This window comes from Tupaia chinensis, unplaced genomic scaffold (assembly GCF_000334495.1).
Source record: "Tupaia chinensis unplaced genomic scaffold, TupChi_1.0 Scaffold000362_1, whole genome shotgun sequence".
NCBI lineage: Eukaryota > Metazoa > Chordata > Mammalia > Scandentia > Tupaiidae > Tupaia > Tupaia belangeri.
In genome coordinates this window covers 3,336,492-3,357,140 of record NW_006159859.1, presented here as the reverse complement: position 1 = coordinate 3,357,140, position 20,649 = coordinate 3,336,492, and the positions used below count along the sequence as shown (strand labels likewise).

The window sequence follows — 20,649 nt, the reverse complement described above, 5'->3', positions numbered from 1 at the left end:
AAGAGTGTCATAGACCCAAGGGCCAGAAAATACTATTTTTCTGCTATTCCTGGGTATGATTTGTTGACTACTTTAGCTCCGAGCAAGTACCAATCACAAGGATTCTCACTGCATACGTGGACAAAGATGAACAATGGTGGTGGTGTTGTTCTTACTGACTTTCTTGTCATTAGTTCATAAGAGTAGCCTTTTCATCAATAGACCTAAAAATTGCAGAGCGCTGGATGATAACGTTGGGTTTTCTCTTCTGTCTATCTCAGTAGAATAATTGGCTTCATTACATTCAAGATCTTGGATAGCTTAAGAAAATTCATGAAGAGAGTACGAGTAGTCTTCCCTGTTGGATCTGTCATATTCCTGACCCTTCAGAACTGCTGTTGCTAGCCAGGAACCCATTGAGGGTTGGGTACGGCTTATGTTCAGACACTCGAATGGCCTTTGCTTCTTTCATATGAAGTATACCACACGCAGAGCGTTGTCATTACACATGGAGTAGGCAGAACGGTTCAGCTCATGTTTGATACAGACAGTGACAGGTATTCTTTTTTCATAATCCCCAGAGCTAGGCCCAAGTCCATCTCCTTAGTTTGGGGTGGCTCAGTTGCTTACTTTCTGCATACACCTTTTAACTGTGCACATTTCGAATTGGTACCCACAATCATGTCACCACAGGAAACACTGAATCTTTTCCATTCACAAAGAAACAAAGTAGAACCTTGGCCCCTACGTGATGTGATGACATAGCCTGAGTGTTTGATTCTGGTCAGATTAAATAAATAAAATCAAAATGTCAGCTTGGCTAGATGTAGTTTCCTTACAACGCTTGTGGTGAATACAGTCTTAACAATGATCTATAGAGATCTCCTACATCATACAAAATATGTAATTTCTTCCCTTGCCTGTTGCATTTTATTCTTTTATTATTAGCTTCACATTGATAGGACGTTAGTTAAAATGTCTTACCCTATTTGTGATGAAGGTGTAATGTGCTTTAGTGTTAACAGATAAAATCTAGCTACTATATTCGAATACAAGTAGGCATTTAAATCATGGTCTTAGAGGAAGTCTTTTGCTTCATTCTGTTTCATTTATTTTCATAGTTTTAGATGCTAGTCTCCTAGCCATTCGTCAACACTATGTTAATTAAAAGTAGCAGTGAGAGACCAGCAAGTGGCGTAGTGGTTAAGATGTCTGAATCCCACATGGCTGACAACAGTTCGAGTCCCAGATCTGGTGCTTTAAAAAGCATGCCAGGCACATGTATGTGCATACCCAAAGTCCCAGGAGGAGAATGGAAGAGAAGGGATTGCAGTGTGCCCATCCTCCTCTGCCTCCCTGGGAAGGGGGGTGGTTTCTCACTTCCCCTCTCACTGTCTTTCGCTGGTGAGCGCACACACCCTAAGGCAAATATACTTAAAAAAAAAAAAAAGCAGTAATGATAACTAGATCTGTTTTTCTTTTTGGTTTAGTCACTTTTCTGGAATATTGGGAATACTTCTCAAGAGATGGTCCACTGAAATATTTCTTTACTTTTGAATTCCTGATACATGTTCAAGGAAGAAAAAGTTGAGAATTGCCACTCCAAACTAAATGAAAGATAAAATTAGAGTAATGTGTATTTCTCCATCCCACCAGGGAGAAATACTCATGAATAACGGGAAGGGATGCCTCCGATTTAAATGGCTTAAGAGAAAAGAAAGCTCCCAGTAACACCAAATTAACATTTTCTAGGTACAAATATATGAAGAAGACTTCAAAAAGGAGCGATCGGATCGAGAAAGACTTAATCAAGAGAAAGAGGAGTTACAGCGAATTAATCAAACTTCTCAATCCCAGTTGAGCAGGCTGAATTCTCAGGTATAAGTTAAAACAGAATTGTCTTTGCCAGCACATGTGTGTTTTATTTTTATTTTCTCATTTAAAAAAAATTCAGAACTCTTTGACTTCTGTTCATTAACACTGGGTTTATTTGAGAGGTCGGCACCTGGGATTAAATCATTCTTAAACAGTCTTGTAAGGAAATGAAAAGGACTGAAAATTTCTTTTACCTTAAGTATATTAAGGAATTTCTCAAGAAATTGGATTCCAAAGTCTTTCATAAAATACAGTTCTTTTGATCTTTTTCTCATAATATTTATCTTGGTAGAATGGGAGTTGAACTGCCAAATACCCAAACATAGTAAAGTGATTTCTAAATTCTCATTGTCTTTGAAGGACTATGTTGGAATGTTCTGTCTTCTAAAAATATACCTAGTTCTAAAAGCCATTTATATGTCTAATGAAACCCAAGGATTTTGTCTGTTGGGGGTCCCAGATTTAATGAAACCAGAAAACACATTCTAGGAATTGAAAAATTGTCACCAGTATATTGGAATAGAGTATATTACATGTAAGTGCACCAAAATTAAGTGTAATAGAATGGATTCCAAGAAGTTGCCAAAATGGGTAAATTCTGATGCTAATGAAAGAAGACATAGCTACCACAGTATTGGCGTAAGAAAACCACAACATTTTTAATTGGTAAAATCATGTGATGCTTTGCAATAAATAGGAAATTGTTGTGGGATACACTGGGGCAGCTCTTGACTTTCTGGAATCTTAGTCTTAGAAAACACTTTAAATTTTTAGTCTTCCTAATACAAAATACATTGTGAATTAAATTGAATTCATTCTCTGATATTTGTTCAAGGATTAACGTAAAATTCCTAATTTTTTTTTTAACATGGAAAAATTATTTGGCATAACCATTTCTTCTCTAAGAAATTAGAAGCAATAAAATAGTGGTAAAAACATAGTCAAATAAATTTTCTGAAAATAATTTATGCACCCTAATTAATTCATAGAACAATGGGTGAGAAAATGCCACGATTACTCTTGATACATAAATGGTCCTCTTAGTTTTTATTTCTTATAGGCAAAGATGCCCTAATTTCTTTTAAGTTGTTGCTGCACTTTCTGCCATATTTTAAGTTTATTCATTTATTATATTAAGGTCAAATTGCTAATAAATCAATGTCTAAGACTGGCAAGGTTCTTGCTATTCCAGAACTTTTAATGCATCAGGACCATAAATATTTATTTACTTAATGTTTTAAACTATAACCGCAAGTAATTTCCATTCTTGTATCAACTGTCAAGTAATTTTTAATTGATAGCAACATATGAATGTATTGTCTAAGTACAGTATGGTATAATTGTATTTGTAAACCAAGAGATGATTTTTTTTAATCGCTAGAGTGCACATGAGCTTGCCAGGGATAGACAGAGAGACAGCAAGAGAGGAAGAGGAAGAAAGCACTCCCCAGTGGGGCATTGTCATGTCATTATCCCTTCTCCATTTTTCCATACTATCAGGTGCTGGGCACCCATGCACATGCGCAAGCCTCTGGAGGCTGGGATTTGAACTGCAATCAGTGTGATGTCTGGCTCCTTAACGAGTAGGCTATGGGGCCAGTCCAGACAACCTTAATGATATCTAAGTGATCTTAAAACTTAGCATTTTTTTTGTTACAATAATAATAACTCTATCATTTATTTTTCCAAAGTTTCTTTCACTATGGTTAAAAAAAAAAATTCAAAGAGATGCGGTAAATGGTCTGATAATCTATGTTAAATGTATTAGCAGTTAAAAAGCTAAGGTAGAATAAAAATAACTGGCCTTGCCTTAGTTAAGTAGCAAAATGGACTTTAAAAGCAATTTTTGGGCCAAATCTTTATGACATTAGTTGCGTACATACCAGAATGTATGTTCATTCTATCATGAGGTTGTTTTAAGCCGGTAACAATGATTTTTTTTTTTTAAAGCAATTTAGAGACTTCAGAGTAGGAGGGCTTTAGAGGAAAAAGACCAGGTATTCTGGTCTAATACTCAGCCTGTTCTAATACTCAGCTGCTGGTGACCTTGAACAAATTTTTCAACTTTTTGAAGTTTTCTTTTTTCACCTATAAAATGGCAAATTTGGATGAGATGATCTCTAAAATGTTTTTTATGTAACTTTAATTCCTTTAAAAATAAGTTACCTAACCTATCTCAGGATTATAGTATAGCAAGATCTTGTCAGGAGTCTCTCTCTCTCTTTCTCTCATTATCTCATATACCTCTCCTTCTCTCTCATAAAAAACAATTAAAAAAAAACAACAGAAAGAAAACAGAAGAATAAAAAATAAAAATACTTAAAAAAAAATGTCAGGGCCAGACTGCAGCATGGTGTTTAAGGCAGCTGGATCCCATGTGGGTGATCTTGCGACTTGAGCCCCAGACCTGATGACTTGAGAAGTACTCCAGCACATGTGCGTGCATGCCCCAGCTCCCTAACAGAGGGAGAGATGGAGGAGAAGGGGTTGCAGCGTGGCCATGCCTCATGGGGGGAGTACTTTCCCCATTTCCCTCTTTTGCTCTGTCTCTCTCCAGTGAACACTTGCCCTCTGGCCAAATTTAAAATACAGGAACAGAAGAAAGAAAAAGAAAAAGAAATAAAACCTGTTGAAACAGCTAGAAGCCGTAATACATAACAATGGCTTTGAACAAGTTAGTGAACATCTCCTGTCTCAGTGTCTTCCTGGGCAAGATGGAAAGAATAATGTTAAGAATCACGCAGAGGAACTGGGCTCTTGCATGTAAAGCACTTAAGTCAGCATCTGGCATGGATTAAATGCAATACAACTTCTAGATTTTACTGTGGGACCCATTGACTGCCAGGCTGACCAATTCCAATTGTATTCGGTAAGCAATGGAAGCTGTCTCTCTATATAGAAATAGATCAGCCTACATTTGAGAATCCCTGTGGCTTCAACAAATTGGGATCCCAATGTGAAACTATCCAACTCTAAACATCATTGGGGAATTTCAACATGGAATCAATGCATGTCTGGAAAAAAAAAATGACTGTATTCATCAACCTGACTGCTGCCCAAGCTTCATTCCATGGACTTCTAAGGAGGCACTGGCAGCTTGGTCAAAACTAGCTTTGAAGCTACTGATCTGAGCTCTCTTAATAACAAATGCCTTTGTTTTGTCCATAGATAAAAGCTTGTCAAAAGGACAAAGAAAAACTAGAAAAGCAATTGAAACAGGTATGTGGAATCATTACTTAAGCCCTCTTGTCACGGTGGAGATGGTGACTCTAAGGTTCACCCACACACGTATTCCCGCACTGTTTCTCAGGGTCCCCCTGCACAGCACATTCAAGCTCTGCCACAGAGCAGCTCAGGCTTTTCATGGTCATGGAGGACATCAGAGGACAGATGGCCCTTAGGAACCACAATGCCTTTGAAGGGAAATGCCGCTCATGAGAAACACATGCTCTACAGCATGTGACCAGGAGCACAGAGCGCAGGGTGTTAGGACTCAGTGGATGGTTTTCCTTCTGAAGACTCTTCATGAAGACAACATGGATGGATATAGTGAACTATATGCTTTCCTAGTGTTTCCTAATTTCTTCAAAATGGAGAAAAAATTCTCATCTCCCCTTAGGGACACTTTAGCCTGTGAGGCTCCACTTGAAAAGGCCTGAATCTACACTTTCTATTTTGAGTTAGAACTATGCCATATTAAGCTAAACCTTGGGATTTAAATCAAACCTTGTCCAAAGCAAGTGTCAGTGTGACTCCCTGGCATGGCTCACAGCCAATGAACTGCCTGCATTGTTCTCCTCAGATGTATTTCCCAATCTGTAAATGTGGCTTGGTTTTCCAACTGCGGGATTCTGGAGTACCCACACCCCCCAGGGCTGAGCACCATCAACAAGACCACGCGGTAAGTAAGACTTCTCATCCCAACAAAGAATGCTTAGTGTTTGTTGGTAGAAATGATGAATATCTCTGGGGACCAGCAGTTAGTGTAATGGCTATGGTGCTGAACTCCCACGTAGTCGACTGCGGTTCCCGTCCTGGACCCGGTGGCTTGAACTCACAGTGGGCGCGTGTGCGTATGTGCCCGGGATCCCGAGAGTAGAATGGAGGAGAAGGGATTGCATCATGGCCATCTCCACTGGGGGGTGATTTCTCACTTTCTGTCTCTCTGTCTCTCTCTGTCTTTCTGGCGAGCGCACGCTCCCTATAGCAAAAACCTCTCCAAAAAAAGAAAAAAAAAAAAGACGAATATCTCTGGAATTTGGGCATGTAATATTGTCTACAGGAAGAGCCTCTATTTTTAACTCAGCCTCTAATTTGCAAAATTCCAGCATTCAGTATATATTATAATGATCTTTGGGATACTGAATCCACAGGACACGTTTCATAACTGTAATAAGTGAACAGCAAGACATGAAATTGAACTGTAATTCCTTAAACAAGCTCAGCATTTCACACACATTCTTTTTGATTGGCGTACCTGACTCTAGTAGATACAGCAAAACAACAAAAATGAGATACTTTTTTTTAGTTCTAAACTTACATTGAACTACTGTGGATTTTGCTACACGTGTGCAAAATAGCTTTCAACGTTTTCCAATTGAAAGGATTTTCTTAAAGGATCGAAGAAAAAGTGACCCATTTAAGTTGTCCTCCATGGCTGTGTCTGCTCAAAGCAAAATGACACGAACAGTTGAGCAATTATTTGTGAGTGGAATTGATTTGGACAGACAACCTGAATAAGACAGACCCAAAGCACCCGCTCAACGGCAGTGTTTCACCCAAATCCTGCTGTGGTCTGCGTTTGCCTCTACTCTGCACTTGGCCAACATCAACAGAACCTACCTCCAGAAAGAGCATTTAAGTAGTTTTCTGCATTTTGGATTTCCTCAGACAACTTCCTCCCCACCCCTCAATTTTTATTGACTGTGTTTCTATTTATTTATACAAAGAATCTAAGGTTTTAGCTGGGCTTTTCCTAGCTAAATACTGAAGAAGGCCTGATTCTCTTGATTGCCTTCCAACTACTCAGACTTGTATCTGAGGATGACTCAAAGCCTTCCTTTCAAGAGAGGTGATAATAATGACTCTGGATGGCAGGAGGATGCCCGGATTTAATGAGTGTCTCTTCGTTGACTGTGGTAGGACCGCACAGTGCTGAGAACTGGTTTCTTTTTATGTTGTTCCCACTTGCCGGTTCCATGCACTCTCTTCCTGTCTCCTTTTTTCTTTACCTGTTTGCTTAATTTTTAGTCTTTATCAGAAGCATTTCTGGGACTTTTCAAACACATATTTCATGCCTTCCATTTTCTTTTAAGGATGTGGAAGTAAAGTAAGATTGTGGAAAACAGAAGGGATAAAAAGGGGTTACTTAGAAGGTAACCCCTACAGGTTAGAGAAGACATCATCTTGTGAAAGGTTGATGATAAATTTAATGAGTCATTCAAGTGTACTTAGGAATAAGCGAATGACTGTTTTTGTCAAACCTTCGTTCATGGAGAAAAGGTCGAAATGCACCTCCTCCTCTCTATAGCTCATCAACTTTTCTCATCCCCTGAAGAGGCAGGACAGTCCAGATCACATCAGATTATCACCAAATAAGGTCTACATTTGAAAAAAGCTTCCACGCCATACATAATGGCCAGCATGTTCAAGCAGTGTTCAGCTGAACAAAATCATCTCAGTAGAACAAGTAGAATTTACAATAAAACCACCAGAGTCAGCTTGAAAAGAATATCTGATGTTTCTTGCTTACATTGAAGCCTGAATTAAATCCTCTGCAATAGTGTTAGTAAAATGACGGCATCTTTAGCTTCTTTTGGAAACTCTCCTGGAATATAAAACTGAGGCTCACGTCACTTATCCTATGTGTTATTCGAGACATCTAAAAATAAACGAGAAGATGAAAAGCAGAGGTGAGCTCATTTCCTCTTCTAACGTGTTCATGAGCCAAGAGCCTAGGTATCTGAGTCGGGGTAAAGCGGGGTCAACCCACACTAAATGCAGCGTTTCCCAGGGTCTCGTCAGGTAACTGAACTTTTAGGTTACTTTTAGAGGTCTGGCTGCCTTGTACATGCTCCCCATTCGCTCGCTGTTAGAGAAATTTTCCTTTTTAAGGAGATAACTGAAAAACAGAACAAAAGGTCTGTATTCTCTGTGTCTTATGGGAAGTGGGAGGCAGGGCTGAGCATTGGGAGTAGGAAGACAGATCTACTCGTGGGCATGGAGAGCTAAAATTGCTTAGTTCGAAGGGGTTCAGTACAAATATGGTGGCCTTGGAACCATGTTGATCATTCAGGTCTATAGCTTAGGCATGCAGTTTATTTGATGTGTTTCCTGATGGTCAACATCTAGCTGCTCTTTATCTGTTGTAAATGTAGGAGAAAATACCAAGAGATCAATCTAGTCTTTCAAGTCTAAACTATCTAGTAGCAATTTAGAGGATAGATTCTGCTGAAGAATGGCACGGAGGGATACTTTTCCCTGCTTCACCATCCTCACTCTCTGTACAGCATATCTATTGAATAGGGTAGATGTCTTCCTTGAATCACTAGAAAACATTCAACCTGTATTTCCTGGCCTTCTCATTGCCTCCAGTACGCGGTTTTTAAAAGAGTATTTGTTGATGGTAAACTGCTTTGTTTTATTTATGGGCCATAGTAAGTTTGACAAAAGTGTTTACACTTCTGCAGATACCCCAAACACACATCTGTTTCCCAAAATAAGAAAACATGCCACCATTCCAGCGTAGTAGAAATTCTGGCCAAATACAGAGTGGGTTTAGGAGGGGGTAGGGCGGGATGGTGGTCACAATGTGAGCAGGAAGTGGGGCGGTCAAGATGGGCCACAGGTTTAAGTAGAAATTAGCGTCGCGTTGCTTGCTTCATAAAAGCCACATCGCACAGTTACGTTTTTAATGTGCCCACTCTGTTTTGTTTGAAGTCCATATTGCTGTAATAACGTTTTATTGTTCCCCACAGCCAGACTATCGGTGGTATGCGCTCGACCAGTTTCCGCCAGATGTACAGCACAAGGCGAAGGGTAAGACCACAGCTGTATTGCGCATTCTTTCATGTTTACACTCTAATGGGATCTTTGGGGGATGTTTACTCAGCATACAGGCATTTGTACTTGGGGAGGACTTACTCCAGAGTTGTGTTGTATACACAACTCTAATTTGATGCACCTGGGGTTAAATCAAACTTAAGACAAAGAAAATGTTCCAATGCAAAAATGCACAAAGCTCGATTCTGGCTTCTGTTCCTATTTCAGTCTCCGAGTCCGAATTCCATCTGGGGTTAGCAATGAAAACTTAAGCAGAGCTGTATTCTAACAGCAACAACAAAGCTCTGTTTCTACTACAAAGGACAGATGCACATCCACTATTCCAGGTTGAGTTTGCTAGACAGATGTTTTCATGTCACTGGCAGACAGACAGAGGAAGCCGAAGGCTCAGAACTGTGTTCCCTTATGACTGAATGCCAGACTGCAGGACAGAGCTCTGAGTTTGGGCCAGCGTTGCCCACAACACCCACCTCGCAGCATGCTGGGAGAAACTCAAACTCACCTACAACACACTCACAACTCTGAGGACTCTTTGATCTCATTTTTCTTTGGCTTGTCACTCTCCTCCTTCTTTCCAGAATCTGCTATTCCTTCTTTTGCTTTTTGACTGTGGTCTCATGAGACCACTCAAAAATGAGCTTTAGAAACTGAGGTATACTCATAACCCACTTCTGTTCTCCTCGTGTCATTAAGCGTTGGCAATGTCTGCTACAATTGTAAAGTTTCGTGTGACGCACGCCTTTGATTCTAACTTGGTTTGAATCTATCTAGAAAAGCTGAAGATGAGTTATTCTAGTTTCAGGCCATGCTGAAATTTGATCTCACTTAGTTTAGAACTAAGATCATACAGTAAATCATTCTTGGTTTTTGTTTTTGTTTTGAGAGATTTTTTTTTTTTTTTGCTACAGGGCATGAGCACTCACTGGAGAGACAGAGACAGAGAGACCGAAAGTAAGACATCATTCCCCAGGGGTCACACCACAATCTTTACTCCTCCATTCTCTTCTTGGGATGTTGGGCACGCACGCACATGCACCTGGTGTAAGTTTTAAGCCACCAGGTAGGTCCAGGGCTTAAACCATTGTCGACTACATGGAGTCCAGCAATGGAGCCATTACACCATCTGCTGGTCTCAGTCATTCTAGGTTTTAATACAAGTCCATTGTAGAGTTGATATAGAGAACCAGGAATACCACAAGTAGTTTTGTAGGGTGTGAACTTCACAAGTCTGAGGGACTGCTCATGCCAATCTATTAGCACAGAGATGCTGAGAGTTGAACAGTCCACAGAGTGGACAGCCGTGCCTGGCAGCACTGGGTTCAGCTATGTCCACAGCCTGCAGTACCCTCATACAGATGAGAAATAAAAAGGGTGAGCTCTGTAGTATAGTGTTCAGGTATGTATTAGAAAACTGTACAACTTCCTTCTTTCTTGCTTTCTACTACAAATGTACCCAGCAGTTTTAATGATATTTTGGGTTCCAGACAGGCTGAACAGTTTTTATTAGAAAGGCATACTATTAACCAGAATGATTATTTCCTAATGCCTGTGTTTTTGAAATCCATTGTTGTATAATTGCTGGATTATTATGATCATTTTCCATTTTATATTGGTCTGAAATTCAGAATACAAAGGTTATTTTTTCCTCAAGTCCGAGTTTAATCACTAGGAAATATAAGTAGAGAATTCAGTAACATGAGAAGGCCATTGATATATCATTATCAGATGTTTCCTGGACCTATATTATAGAAGCTAATAATTCTACAAAATATAAATGAATGATCATGACCTTCAAGAACCAAATAAGATATAGGGACCAGCAGTTAGTGTAATGGCTATGTCGCTGGACTCCCACGTAGCTGACCACAGTTCGAGTCCTGGACCCGGTGGCTTAAACTCATGCCGGGTGCGTGTGCGTGCATGCCCAAGATCCCAAGAGGAGAATGGAGGAGAAGGGATTGCAGCATGGCCATCCCCTCTGGGGAGTGATTTCTCGCTTTCTATCTCTCTGTCTCTGTCTGTCTGGCGAGCGCATGCGCCCTGTAGCAAAAACCTCTCAGAAAAAAAAAAAGAAAGAAAAAAGAACTAAATAAGATATGCACAATTGAAATTTTGTAGTGTATGAGACCTACTGATTTTTGTCTACTTAGGAAAATTGTAGTGATCCTTGTGATATAGTAACATACTCTGTAACAGTGCCTCTAGATGTAAAATTGCAATTAAAATAAAAGGCCCAAGTATTTTAAAAACATTATTGGGCCAGCCCCTTAGCCTATTGGTTAGGGTAGTTGGCTCCCACATGGCTGACCACAGGTCAGATCCCAGCCCAGGTAACTTAAAAGCATGTCAGGCACATGTAAGTGCGTGCCTCAAATCCTGACAGGATGCAGAAATGGAGGGGAAGGAATTGTAGCATGCCCATGCCCCGTGGGGGGGATCTTTCTCTTCCCTTCTCTCTCCCTGTATCTCTCTGTCTTTCTCTGGTGAACACATGCACCCTCTAGCAAGAAAAAATAAGAAAATAAATCAACCAACAAATAAACATTATTTACTTTTATCTTTACAACACTGCTACGGCAGTGCTAAGAAAGGTTTTAATTTATGCTGTTTTACACAAGAGGAAGCTGAGCTTAGAGCGCTTAAGTAGCATACCTACACCACACCATTAGTCAAATTTGGCACTGGGATTAGATTCTTTGATCTATGAAATTCCAGAATCCGTGATTTAAATCTTATCCTACAATGCCTTTGACAACAATCTCTTACTGTATTAAGATGTTCTAAAGTGATAGATACAGACTTGCGAGTAGCAACTCTAAATTGGACAATTAAATGACTCAGTGTCTAACCCTCCCTAATCTCTTCTTCCACCGAAAGCACAGAATACATCATATACCACCCAACACTCAGGACGCCGCAGGTGAAAGGCGCAGTACCATGCAGTGTGTAATATGTTAGGAACTAACTCGGGCATGGGAAGCCCTGCTGGGACTTGGCAGGGGTATGTTGCCCTTTGAAAATGGCCCTCTTTGTCCTCGCAGCTCTGCTGCTGATTGTGGTTTGCTGAAACAGGAGATGGGACTAATTGTGGCTGAAGGACCACCGGAGAAATTCCTTCCTCAACCAATCTACCTGGGGGCCAACAGGTGGTATAGTAGTTAAGGCGCTGTAATCCCAGCTGGTATATCCCAATTTATCCACATGCTCCTCCAAAGAGCACCCCTTGGACAGGCTTCAGGCCTGGGGAAGAGGACCACGTACTCCTCAGCACCCTCCAAAGAGCACCCCTTGGATAGGCTTCAGGCCTGGGGAAGAGGACCACGTACTCCTCAGCACCCTCCAAAGAGCACCCCTTGAATAGGCTTCAGGCCTGGTGAAAAAGCCCACATAAGCTCTGGAAGTAAGCCTAGGGTCATTTGGGAAAAAAGCTCTGGAAGTAAGCCTAGGGTCATTTGGGAAGGAATTTGGGGGTCCGCATTGTTCTGGCCTGGAACTAAGAGTGATAGAAGCTGAAACTATGTCATTCAACTGATTTCCAGCTTTGCTCTCAGTTACTGTCTGTGATTATTTTAGGATGTTTTGGGGACACATTGAAAATTCACTCTTTAAAAAAAAGCCTAAGCATGGTTGAACCAGCAAGTGGTATGTAGGTTAAAGTGACTGGATCCTACATGGCCAACTGCGATTGGAGTCCAGGACCCAAAGACTTCAAAATTACTCCAGGTGCATGTGTGTATGTGCCCAAAATCCCAAGAGGAGAATGAAGGGGAAGGGGTTGCAGTATGGCCATCCTGCCTGGGGTGGGGATGAGTGTGATTTCACACTTTGCCTCTCTCTTTCCTCAGAAAGCACATGTGCCTCAAAGCAAAAACACAAACAAATCTAAGCATGTTTAAATGAAGGTTTTCAAGGTATTTGAGAGTTCCTTGGCTTTCTCTCTGCATAGCATTAAATAGTGGTATTTTTAATCATTTGAGAGTTCCTTGGCTTTCTGCATAGCATTAAATAGTGGTATTTTTAATACCATTAAAAGATCCACAGATGTTGGGACCAACAGATGGCATAATGGTTACATTGCTGGACTCCCACATAGTTGACCACAGTTCAAATCTCAGACCCGATGGTATAAAACTCATCATACCGGGCATGTGTGCATGCACACCCAAAATCCCAAGAAGAGAATGGAGAAGAAGGGATTGCAGTGTGGCCACCCCACCCCCACCCCACCCCACCTCAGGGGGAGATTTACCACTTGTGTTCTTATTGTTTCTCTGTCTCCCCCACAAGCACATGCACCCTATGACAAAATTATCTCTTGGAAAAAAAAGCCCACAGATGCTAATGGGTTATAGTTTCTGTTTAGAACACACAATTTTCTAATCTTATTTCATCTGTTTACAGAATAGAATGCAAAATGACTTCTACGTTCTGAGAACAGTTACGGCATAGCAGAGCTAGCATAACCTTGGGAACATGTTCATTTCTTCCTCTCTGAAATGTCAGAAATCTACATTTTCTGACTACACGGTGGGCTGGTCACTTCCATACACCCAGATTTTTCATGTAGTGCATAGTCGAACCTTGTCTAATGAGCTTGAGCTCAAATCTTGCATATTTGGAAAGACATGAATTATATGTGTGCGAGATTATGTTATGAGCAAACCCAATTACTTCTTTATAATATAGCAGATCAAAGCCAAAATACTATAATTGGTCTTAACTCATGTCTAATAATAACTAATTAGCTCAATACTGACTGGATTCATTGCCTGGAACTATCATTACAAAGTACCATAAACTGGGCAGCTTGATACAGCAGAACTTCTTCCCAGATCTGGGGCTAGAATTCCAAGCCAAGGTGTTGGGGGCCGGGGTCATGGTCCCTGCAGATCTCCCGGGGAGGACCTGGCCTTGCCTCTTTTGGCTTCTGGTGGCTCCACATATTCCTTGATTTGTGGCAGCATAACTAACCTGGTCCTCACCTGGCCATCCTCCTTCTGTGACTGTGTTCAAATTCTCCTCTTTCAAGTACGGCAGTCAAATTGGATTAGGGCCTGCCCCGATACAGTGTGACCTCATCTTAGCCTGATTACATCTACAAAAGTTTGATTTCCAAAAAGGGTCACTTTCACAATCAGGGGTTGGGACTTAAACGTATCTTTCAGAGGAACATGATTCAGTCACCTAAAATGCCAATTATGTGCCAGATCCTATTTTCGGTGTTTCATATATATTATCCCACCCAAACATTATAGCAACCCTACGAAATGAGCCCTGCTGATGTCCCAGGTACAAATGTGGAAATGGAGGCACGGAGAAACAGTGTGATTTGTCCAGGTCCACACAGCTAGCTATTGGCTAGACCGTAGGCAAGCACAAGCGGGCTGACCCTGAAGCCCCTGAGTAACCACTAAACGGAACGGGCTGTCCTATGCTGTGCGTTCGGTAAAGCATGATGGTATTGTGGTTTATTCACATAAATTCTGACAGTGATGTCTGGAAAGCCTATATCTTTATTTCTCAGTTTGTGTCTTTTTATATCTACTTTTAGATCTCGATTATAGACCATTTTTGTATTAGGAAAGTGGCTGGATTCATTTTTGGGGGGAGTGGAAAAATAAAGGACCAACAGAAAATAATGAAAGCCACTTAAGAAATACAAGAAACAGAAAATATAGAGACCATATTTAGTATAACTTTCAATACATATGGATAAAGTATTTAAGAATATTTTTCTTTTATTAACTACATTTCCTTCGTAATTATTTTACCAGTGACTAATACAGAAGATTAGTTGAAATTTGGAAACAGATCATTGTATGACTAGTTCTTGATTTTTAAAACAGAATTGTAGGAGAAATGCCTTCTTACCATTCTCTGTCTCTCTTTATATATATTTATATAGTATAGATAGTATATATATTTAATTGTCAGAGGGTACCTGTGTTCACCAGAGAGATCACAGAGAGAGAGAGAGACAGAGAGACAGAGAAAGAGAAAGCACCCCTCAATGAAGCATGGTAACACTGCAGTCCTTCGTCCATCTTTCATCCTGTCAGGATTCCAGGCACACACGCACAAACATCTGGCATTTTTCTTCAAGACTCCCAGGCCAGGATTCAAACCATGGTCAGCCATATGGGATCCAGCTCCCTTAAGTGCTAACTCTGGGACTGTCTCCTTAACCATATTATAGTGTCACAAAGGTCAATAAGCTCAGCAATTCTACCAAGGAAATATGGAATCAAGTAGAAAAGCATATTTATATATACACGAACATGCAGGTGATGAATACACTCCTATTCCACCATAGATTTTTACAAGCACATATTAAGCATGCCGATGAACAGCTACACACACACACATAGATAAATGGAGAGACAGATGGTTTTTAAAAATGCACACAGTAAGTCTAGAACAGTTCTAAGGCCATCTGATGAATAAACATGCAGCCATTCTCTTGAATGGAAGACAAAAACCTGCCGGGAAGGAAAGGGAGGCACATGCCGTGTATTACCTCCCACCTGAGCAGAGCGTTTCCTTCTCTAGGTTTCCCTACTGTTCACACTGAAGCGTTCGCATCCTCGGAGACCATGGCATAGAGTGACCAGTCACCCTGGTGCTGTCCACTGCTCATTGATACCCACTCCCCTCTTAGAAGCAACTGAGTTTCAGATTCGGCTGTGTTCATGCAGGGTCAGGGCCGCTGCATCCAAGTGTCAGAGTCATACTCAGACCACCTCCACAGCCTGCTGTTAAGCCTGCATCCCTGTGAACGTCAAAGCACAGAGTGTAAAACTAATATGTGAGCAGGTGCAGGAGTAGAGAATAGAGTTCTTCACCAGCCTGTAAAGACCTCTCTCTCTCTCTCTCTCTCTCTCTCTCTCTCTTTCTCTTTCTTTGGTGGGGTGGTGAGAGGAGGGATACACACATACATACACACACACACACACATGCGCGTGCGCGCACAGTGTGTTTTTCAAGCCACTGGGTCTGGTACTCAAACCACACAGTTGGTGGGATCCCACTGTCTTACCCACCACACCCTCTGTCTGGCCCAAGCGTACTCTTCTCTAATGGGGTGAGAACCAGCATTCTCTTGTGGCGTATTTCTCCCTTTGTTGTTGTAACAATGGAGCCAAGTCTCAGCACATAAGTGTCTTCCCAGCCTTCAGGTGTAGAGAAACTGCCTTCCCTTCGAGAAACAAAGGCCTGTTTTTATTTTTGTTTTTATTTCTACTCCTCCATGGGTTATCTCATGGGCCACAGCCTCACTCAACTCAAAATGGGGGAGGATGACCTTGGACTCTGTGTCTATTCCACAAGAGCACTATACAGATAACAATGGATTTTGTGTGTTTAATATTTTAAGATACCTACAGATAGGCACCATGCTCGTATTAAACTTGAACTTCAGAGTAATTGGATTTGGGGATAGTGCTTCTGGTTCAAATGTATATTCTCAATGTATTTGGTATCTTTTCATTGTTTTGGCCATAGTTCTCATAGGACGCCTTTTTTTTTTTAGGTTTTTGCCACAGCGCGTATGCACTCATTAGAGAGAGACAGAGTCAGAGACAGAGACAGAGAGCGGGAAAGTGAGAAATCACTCCCCAGAGGGGATGGCCATGCCACAATTCCTTTCCCTCCCATTCTCTTCTTGGGATTTTTGGGCACACATGTACACATGCCTGGCATGATTTTAAAGCCGCTGGGTCTAGAACTTGAACTGTGGTCGGCCATGTGGGAATCCAGCACCTTAGCCACTACACGACCTGTTGGCCCCGAGAGGCATACTTGTTAAGCTTGAAAAAGCAACTTTTCTTCTTTCTGTTTCCTTTGTTAACCAACATATTCATTTTCCATGTTTTTGGTAACCGAATGCAAGGCAGCAAGTGTAAAACATATTTTTTAAGTTACCACAAGTAAAGAAAATTCTTCCTGGACGTTTCTGTCGTCTGTGTTTTCCCGCTGTCCTGAGTCAACCTCTTTGATTTTCTCTTCCTTGTAGTACTTACTCGTGGTCTTCTGGCTTCGTCCTACTATTAAATACCAAATTGTTCATATTGGTCTTCACAACGCACTCACACATCTTCAGAGCTATGGTCTTTCCTATGGCTTGGACAGTGATGTATCCAGTGCTGTATTTTAAATGATAGTTCCTTTAGCAAATGAACTTCCTCTGGGGTAAGTACTGAACCTAGTCGCAACGTGTATGACAGACTTTGCTAAGCAACTGTCCAAGCCACCCAAATGTCAGCAAGAATGAGAATTAGGATAGAAATTCCTCTTCAGGCATGATTAGAATGAGGCCACAGCTGATTTCTCAAAATGGTAAGCATATGTCAGTGCTTAAAACAATAACCCTCCGTCTCCCACCTCTGATTTCTCAACGTAGACTTGTGGGGAATTCATGAATAAAATAACTCTCTTTTATGCCACCTTGAAGTTTATGTTAGCCCTAAGCCAGGAGAAAAGACATTTTAATTTTTAATATAAAACATTTTCTTGCTGTTTCTGTAGGTTTTTCCTCAGAAAAGAAAGTCTGTCAGTAGAAGCAACACCAAGGGAGAACAACAGGCCAAGTGAGAACTGGGCCCAGGGCCCCCTTCGTTACTTTGTGGCTTATTGTCTGACAGCCGCAAACCTTCTACTCCATTACTCATGCCCGGAAATGTTTCCCTTTGGCCTGGAGCGAGGAAAAGACTTCTGACACAGAGGTCCTGATCAAGTCTGAGGTGGCAGCCGCTGCACAAGCAGATGTAACCTCCAGTTTCCTCCAAATGAGACCTGGCGGGTGGGTTGTGTGCCACGCCTTGATGCATTCTGCAGCACGTTACTGGATTCCCAGAGAGGACGCCATGATTAAGAGACTCCATTTTGGACACAGGGACACTGTACGTTGACATATGGACTCACATTCCTTGGGAGAAAGTTTCTCCAGTTGTATGTTTTCAACATCGTTTCCATTTTCTTTCAGGGACTTATGCAATTCTTTACCCAGTTTGACTAGATACTATGTTCCTCAATGTTGAATTCACTTCAGTGAATCTAAGATAAGACTGAAGAGGTTTATGTATGTCTTTAAGTAAAAATTATTCTTTAAATAGATTATGTCTTTCAGCTGATGAGAAATTGTGAGCCTCCTTCATTTCTAGGTGGGACAGATTATAAAAAAGAAAGTCCTAATGAGATAATGGTGGCTCTGCTGTGTCCATACAGAAGGAATCCAGACATACACGCATTTATGGTTAAATCTGTGTTTTTCCTTCCCATGGATTTGAATAATCATTTATTTTAAAAAGAGGTTGTGCCTTAAGACACATGTACTCACGGGGAACGAGAAGTATAAAGCAAAGTAAGAAATCACCACCCCAAGAGGAGATGGCCACGTTGCAATCCCTTCTCCTCCATTCTCCTCCTGGGATCTCGGGCACGCATGCACACACACCCAGTCTGAGTTTCAAGCCACCGGATCCAGGGCTCAAATCACAGTTAGCCGTGTGGGAGTCCAGCAATGTAACTGCTGTGCCATCTGCTGGTCCCTTGAATAATTACTAGTGAACAATATAACTCTGACTTCTCAAGCCAATTAATATGGAAATAAAATATTTTCAAATTTTATTGCAATCGAATTATACAATGACATGACAGATGTCGAAAGAATAAGCAGATTCAAAAGTATTAGGTTCATCCACTTAATGAGGTTTCTTCCAGGACCAACTTGAGATCCTCTTTGTGGCGACCATACCTGACAGGAGTCTGAGACCCACCAGATCTATGCTTCTAGAAGCACCAAAAGAGACCCGGGAGCAGAGACTGAATAATTAAGCAAATAAAAAGTCCAGACACAGTGCTGAGACTAGCTTCAATTTCCTAAACTTACATTGCTTAATTCCAGCTCCAACTATTTTTGTTTCAATTTCTAGATACACTTGACGCTTTGTGTCATGAGAAGGTGAAAGGATGAACCCTAGGGAATGAAATGCTTTCAGCTCCAGTCTTCAGATATTCTGGAACATAATTCTTGACAAAAAAATTATCCTTCCCTTGCTGTAATTTTCTAAAGCTTTGTTTTTGCTAGTGTTCATCAGAGAGACAAATTATTTCCTGGTATTACTTCAGTGGAAGCGAATCAGAGAAACAGCAGTGTTGAGGGCAGCAGGCAGCAGGTGGTTAAGGCCCAGACTCCCACACGGGTACTGTGAGTCAAGTCCCAGACCTGGAGGCCAGCTCTCTGTTTCTCTCTCTAGTGAGCACAGATGCCCGATAGCATCTTAAAAAATAATAATTATAATACATAAAATTAAATAATTCTTTTCAAATAAAGAACGAAGGAAAAATAACAGTGGAACAAGGCATCTGCATGGAAACAATTCAGCATACATATAAATTTTCATTTGCTCAGATGAGTGAAAAAGTCATTGTAAAGTCCATTTTTGGTGGTGGATTCAATTTGCCAACTGAGGTGTACCCACCAGAATAATCATTGTACATATGAGAGAGTAGGTCAGATAGGCCAGTGACAAGTCTTCCCAGTAGCACTAAAATAGGATTTCAGTCTCCAGTCAAAAGCCATCCAGTTACTAATGAGCAAGTTGCCGCCCACTGGCCAGACTGTGAATACTAATGGAATGGGAGAAAATTTAAGAGAGACCTCGTTTAATTTGAGCTCCCCTTGTGGAGGGGGAATATGGGAGGAGGACCCCTTGCTCAGACGGTAACTACTGCTCCCGGAAGACAGATTTTGACAACCCTGGCCTGAAAGTCAGACAGTCGTCCCATGTCCCTCTCCCTGTACAATTTGTCTGGGGACTTCTCTGCCTCAAGTCATTATAAGGGTCATACCCTCAGCTGAGACTCTTACTTCATTATCACCACAATTTGTGAAAATGGTGTGATGAATAACTGTCCCTTTGAAAGGAGAGGAAGTCACATGGCCTGTCTTACTAAGCATATTTTAGGTTTTGGGTGATCACAGAGAGTTTTTCTTGAAAGTGTCAAACAAAAGGAAGGATATGTTTATTTTGGTTGTGATGTAAGGTTAGAAGGAAATCTTCCTCGGGGTTCTAGTATATCCAGGAGAGAAGCTATCCCCTACAGTTCCTCACTGACTAATAAAATAACATTTTGGGTGAAATTGCTAGTATTATTGAGAATGGACTAGTTTCTAGATGACTATCCCCTACTGTTCCTCACTGGATTTGTTTTGGACCCAGTTTTCCTGACTAATAAAATAACATTTTGGGTGAAATTGCTAGTATTATTGAGAATGGACTAGTTTCTAGATGACTTTCTATAGTTGGTTGACTGATGTTTGTCTCCCAGCAGGAGAAGTGTGATTATTCCCTTGTTACAGATGATTAATCTAAGGTACAGAGAGATTCCCTAAGCTCCCCAGAGTCTTACAGCAAGTTCATGGCAAAGCTAGGATTCTCCACTGACTGAACTAGGGCTGCCCAGTTTGTTGAATGTAACATTCTGCTTTCTGGATTACCTCAGCAAGTTCTACTTGTTTTTGTTTTTGTTTTTAACGGTGCTTTTTTTTTTTTTTTTTTACCAAGTTACAAGTGCAAACTTCTAAGAAAAAAATGGTAAGTGAAAATACTCTGTCTTGTATGGGACTGGTAATTTACCTCCTGAGTTAAGTATCGTCTCATTTAGGCTATGGCAGGGGGAAAGACAAATGTACATTGACTGCGAAAGTGTTTTAAATGATGCAAGCATGGGCCC

General features: G+C 41.0%; 1 protein-coding gene across 3 annotated transcripts in view; it reads left to right on the top strand.

The window, feature by feature from the left end:
• TNIP3 (TNFAIP3 interacting protein 3) overlaps window positions 1-18,044 on the top strand; it is a 120,438-nt gene extending 102,394 nt beyond the window's left edge. For all 3 annotated transcript variants that reach the window (XM_006153112.3, XM_027773674.1, XM_027773673.1), the window contains 5 exons: window positions 1,732-1,857; window positions 5,023-5,073; window positions 5,657-5,755; window positions 8,832-8,892; window positions 17,440-18,044. In XM_006153112.3, the coding sequence (XP_006153174.1) occupies window positions 1,732-1,857; window positions 5,023-5,073; window positions 5,657-5,755; window positions 8,832-8,892; window positions 17,440-17,471 (369 nt within the window). In that variant the 3' untranslated portion in view covers window positions 17,472-18,044. The remainder of the gene's footprint in view (window positions 1-1,731; window positions 1,858-5,022; window positions 5,074-5,656; window positions 5,756-8,831; window positions 8,893-17,439) is intronic.
• The last annotated feature ends 2,605 nt before the right edge of the window (window positions 18,045-20,649 follow it).